Below are 5541 nucleotides of genomic sequence, written 5' to 3' on the forward strand. Positions count from 1 at the left end.
AGTCAAGCTATTCTCCAAAGCGCCTGAAGGCAGGACAAGAAGCAACGGATGGAAACTAATCAAGGAGAGAAGCAACCTAGAACTAAGGAGAAACTTCCTGACAGTTAGAACAATTAACCAGTGGAACAACCTGCCTCCAGAAGCGGTGAATGCGCCAACACTGGAAGTTTTTAAGAAGAGACTGGACAGCCATTTGTCCAAAATGGTATAGGGCAGTGGTTCTCAACCTGTGGGTCGGGACCCCATTTGGGGTCGATCGACCATTCCATGGGGGTCGCCAAGCAAGGCTGTCCGCCATTTTTTTTGTCCGCCATTTTTCCCCCCCTTTTCCGGCAGGTGCCTTACCTCCCTTGGGCTGGGCCAGCTGGTGGTCGGCCTGCTCCGTCTTTGCCGCTTGCCAGCTACGCCTCGGCCGGCGCAGGGGACGGAACCACGCATGCGCGGCACTCCCGGGCAGGGAAAGTCCTCGACTTATGACCGGTTGGGTAGCCCTCGACTTACGACCGGTTTAGTCCTCGACTTACGACCGGTTTAGTCCTCGACTTACGACTGGTTTAGTCCTCGACTTACGACCGGTTGGGGTCGCGGCATTAAAAAGGTTGAGAACCACTGGTATAGGGTTTCCTGCCTGAGCAGGGGGTTGGATAGATGACCTCCAAGGTCCCTTCCAACTTTATTATTATTATTATTATTATTACTACTACTACTACTACTACTACTACTACTACTACTATTATTATGGATCATCGCACAATCAGCCAGATGTTCAGACTAGATTTGGCATTTTGTCTACTTATCGAGTCCTTACCCAGGACCTGGGATAGGCAGATGTGGATATTTGATGGTATTACAGATATCGTCGCAGGATGGAAGCAGTTCCTAGTAAGGCCGCCTTTTGCAATTGACTAATAGCGAATTTGTCAATGCCAATGGTGTTCAAGTGGTGCTCCAGTTGTTTTGGGATTGCACCCAAGGCGCCTATTACTATTGGTACTACCTTTGCTTGCTTTTGCCACAGTCTTTCTATATTATTATTATTATTATTATTATTATTATTATTATTATTATTATTATTATTATTATTATTATTATTATCATCATCATCATCATCATCATCATCATCATCATCATCATCATCATCCTGTCCTCAGGTGCAGCTGATCCCATCCAGTCACATTAGACTGGGGAAATTGCTCAAGGCCAGTGATGACAAACCTATGACACGTGTGTCAAAGGAGACACACCATGAAGTTTTGGGTAATATGCCAGTGTTCACCAACACCTAACTATCCTCGAAAGCCTACCTCATTCTCACATGATTTTCAGAGGCTACAAAGCTGCATACAAATAGGGTGTGCTCTTATGCAGCCTCTGGACTCTCCGAAAATGACTCTGTTTTACTCATACTTCATTTTTGTAATTATCTGACCATTCTTTATATAGACACGATCGGACTGTATTTTTTAAATAAATGAATCAACATGTAAAGAATTATCTCTCTTTTGTTTGGGAGGGATATGACACACCAGCTGAGTCGAGTTAGGCCTTTCCTGAAATTTTAACAGGTGGAGCACTAAAATGTTTGCCATCGCTGATCTGGGCGTTACACCTTGGATGTAATAGTGCAATATCTGTAACTGGATGTAACGGAAATATTACGCCTCCCGCGATGAAGGGGGAATGAGAGTTTGGTGGCTCAGAGGTCTCACTCACAAGGTAGACGTCACACAGCTCATACAGCCAGAAATTGTACACTGCGGTGGTGATGCCAGAGAAGTCGTAGGCCTGAAATCCCACATCGCACAACTCCACGGCATGGCTCAGGCGACTCAAGATCCAGAGGTCCACCAGGCTCTCGGAGCCACTGAGCTGCAACATACAAATCTGATTAGTAAAGAAGAACTTCTGCTAAATCCAGAATAATAAACACTCTGTACCATTAAAGGAGAATAGTTGTAATCCAGGGTTGAAATACGGGATCCTTGGTGCTGTCTGAGCTTGCTTAATTAATTATGTTTGCTTAATCAGTGGAACAACTTGCCTCCAGAAGTTGTAGATGCTCCAACACTGGAAGTTTTTAAGAAGAGATTGGACAACCATTTGTCTGAAATGGTATAGGGCAGTGGTTCTCAACCTTTTTAATGCCGCGACCCCAACCGGTCGTAAGTCAAGGACTAAACCGGTCATAAGTCGAGGACTAAACCGGTCGTAAGTTGAGGACTATCCAACCAGTCGTAAGTCGAGGACTTTCCCTGCCCAGGAGCGCCGTGCATGCGTGGTTCCGCCCCCTGCGCCGGCCGAGGCGTAGCTGGCAAGCGGCAGAGACGGAGCAGGCCGACCACCAGCTGGCCCAGCCCAAGGGAGGTAAGGCACCCGCCGGAAAAGGGGAAAAAAATGGCGGACAAAAAAAATGGCGGACAGCCTTGCTTGGCGACCCTCGTGAAATGGTCGATTGACCCCAAATGGGGTCCCGACCCACAGGTTGAGAACCACTGGTATAGGGTTTCCTGCCTGAGCAGGGGGTTGGACTAGATGACCTCCAAGGTTCCTTCCAACTCTGTTATTCTATTCTATTCTATTCTATTCTATTCTATTCCATTCCATTCCATTCCATCCCATTCCAGTTTTCTTGCAGACATTTCATTACCCAAACTAGGCAACATCATCAGTGCTAGTCTCAACATCTGCCACATCATCAGGACTAGCACTGATGATGTTACCTAGTTTGAGTAATGAAACTTCTGCAAGAAAACAAGCAAGCTCAGAGAGCACGAAGGACCTGCTCTGTACTATGGATGGTCGGTCTATTAAGAATATCTGAGGAAAATTGTCAGGCATAAAGGATAAGGAGTGTAAGTTAAGCAGCAATTCAGAACTACAAGTAGTCCTTGAGTTACGTCTACAACTGGGACAATTTCTGTTGCTAAGTTAGGCGATTGCTAAGTGAGCCGCACCCAATCTTACGTTTGCCGCAACTGTTAAGTGAATCACTACAGTTATTAAGTGAATCACGTGGTCATTAAACGAATCCAGCTTCCTCCATTGACTTTGCATGTTGGAAGCTGGCTGGGAAGGTTGCAAATACTGATCACATGGCCTTGGGACACTGCAGACATCATAAATACATGTTGGTTGCCAGGTGCCCGAATTCGGATCACCGACTGTAGGGATGCTGCAATGGTTTTAAGCGTGAAGACCAATCCTATGTCTCTTTTTTCAGTGCCGCTGTAACTTTGAATGTTGCTAAACAAATAGTTGTAAGTCGAGGACTACCTGTATTTATCACTCAAGCCTACAGGTCAGAATCTCGTCAACTGAGTTGAAATACCATGTTTCCCTGAAAATAAGACCCGGTCTTCTTTCTTTCTTTATTTTTTGCCTCCAAAAGAGGCACCAGGTCTTAATTTTCGGGGGTGTCTTTTCCACTCACCTCCGGCACTGACAGCTCCACCCAGCCGGCCCACTTCTTCTGCAGCGTCTCCCGGCCTGCATTTCGTGCTCAGAGGCCTTTTCGGAAGGCCTCTGCAGCCAAAAACCGAGCTATGGACCCACAGCTTGGTTCTCAGCTGCAGAGGCCTTCCGGAAAGGCCTCTGACTGCGAAATGCAGGCCGGGGGATGCTGCAGAAGAAGTGGGCTGGTGAGGAGAGGCAGGCTGCAATGGTAAGTGGGTGTAGGGTGTGTGGGCAGCTCCACCCCTCCCCACCCCCGCCCTAGCTTGAGTTTTAGGCCTGTGCCTCGCCCCCAAACTAGGACTTATTTTGGGAGGTAAGGCTTACTTTCGGGGAAGTACTATATGTATTGGCACTAGATAAGGGTCGATAGAATTCAAGGGAGGCTGGACTTGGGTTGTTTGTGGCAACGTAAGGATTCTAAGCTGATGACGTGTTTAACTACACACACACACACTCACACACAGCATCACCTGCTCTTCTACAAAAATGGAAAGGACACTGTAGAACAGAGGTAAGCAACCTTGGCTCTTTTATGACTTGTGGACTTCAACTCCCAGAATTCCTGAGGCAGCCAAGCTGAGGAGAAAGGGAGAGGTTTTCATGCTGAGCCATGCTGGCTCAGGAATTTTGGGAGTTGAAGTCCACAAGTCATAAAAGGACCAAGGTTGCCTACCCCTGATCTAGAAGAACAGGCTTACCTCTGGACTGGCGGGTGGTTGGAAGCCCTCCCCAAGACCACGGATGGCAAATCTGGTGGCATTCCAGAGTTTGTTGCAGAAATAGCGGTAGCCCAGAATCCGATTCACATCCAGGTTTATATCCCGGCCTGAAGAGAGAGAAAGACAACAGACAGACATTATGAGAGAAACCAACACGAAAGCAAAATTAGGAATTCCATCACAACGTTGAGTCAGGCTCTCAAGTGAAGGCCAGAAATGTACCTTGAGTTGTGTAAGCACAAAGAGCAAACCGAAGGGCATCAGTCCCGCATTCTGGGATCCCGTTGGGGTAATCTGATTTCTGCAAAGCAAGTATCAAGATACACATTTGATCTTGTAAGTTTTTTTGCTCCAGTTTCAAAGCCTTTTCTCTAAAAACGTACACAGATAGTCAATAGATTTTGACCACAGTTGAGCCCCAAATTTCCATTGCTAAGCCAGAGAGTTGTTAAGTGAGTTCTTTCCCATTTTATGACCTTTCTTGCTACAGTTGTTAAGCGAGTCACTGAAGCTGTTATATTAGTAACACAGCTGTAAAGTGAATCTGGCTTTCCCCGTTGACTTTCTTTGTTAGAAGGTCGCAAAAGGTGATCACGTGACTCCAGGACACTGTCATAAATATGAGCCAGCTGCCAAGCGTCCAAATTTTGATCAATGTGAAAAATGGTCCTAAGTCACTTTTTTCCCATGCCGCTGTAACTTTAAATGGTCACTAACGAACAATTGTAAATCAAGGACTACCTGAACAAACCCTTACATTCAAAATGTCAAACCCAGAACAGGAAATTCAGTGGGCTTCCAACCAACTTGTTGAGATACATATAATATACTTTGGATAAGTGTGACGTATGAATGCTATTTAAACCTAAAGCTACTAAGGGAATATATTCATAGAAAACCTGAGAGAATACATTCATAGAGAAACACCAAACTACGCCACACCCAAAGAACATCTGTATGCTGTCTATCAACATGAAACAAAAGTCTGAGACAACAAATATATATATATACCTGTCCCTTTTTGGCTCGCTCCAGCTCAACTGGGTCCAAATTGCTGTCTGATAACTGAGCATGTAGACCCTACAGAGACAGAGGGAAAAATGGTGGTCTTTCATAAAATGTAGTAACCAGAATGTAGAACTGAAGTTTGCTTAGTAAGGCTATACTCAGAGAAACCTCATTTGCAATCTTTCTCCAGATCTGGGAGGAGGAGGGAAAAGGGGAGGAGGAAGAGGAGAAGGAGAAGGAGGAGAAGGAGAAAGAAGAAGAAGAGAAGGAGAAGAAAAAGAAAAAGAAAAGAAGAAGAAGAAGAAGAAGAAGAAGAAGAAGAAGAAGAAGAAGAAGAAGAAGAAGAAGAAGAAGAAGAAGA

The 5541-nt window shown here is 45.6% G+C and overlaps 1 protein-coding gene across 1 annotated transcript in view; it reads right to left on the minus strand.

Moving 5' to 3' along the window:
- LOC107299872 (valine--tRNA ligase) overlaps positions 1 to 5541 on the minus strand; it is a gene marked incomplete at its 5' end in the record, with an annotated part of 30916 nt that overhangs the window by 9223 nt on the left and 16152 nt on the right. Inside the window, 4 exons of the mRNA XM_015829214.1 lie at positions 1714 to 1869; positions 4152 to 4279; positions 4395 to 4473; positions 5184 to 5252. Of these exons, the coding sequence (XP_015684700.1) occupies positions 1714 to 1869; positions 4152 to 4279; positions 4395 to 4473; positions 5184 to 5252 (432 nt within the window). The remainder of the gene's footprint in view (positions 1 to 1713; positions 1870 to 4151; positions 4280 to 4394; positions 4474 to 5183; positions 5253 to 5541) is intronic.

The sequence above is a fragment of the Protobothrops mucrosquamatus genome, unplaced genomic scaffold, assembly GCF_001527695.2.
Source record: "Protobothrops mucrosquamatus isolate PMUCROS unplaced genomic scaffold, P.Mucros_1.0 scaffold5639, whole genome shotgun sequence".
NCBI classification, from domain to species: domain Eukaryota; kingdom Metazoa; phylum Chordata; class Lepidosauria; order Squamata; family Viperidae; genus Protobothrops; species Protobothrops mucrosquamatus.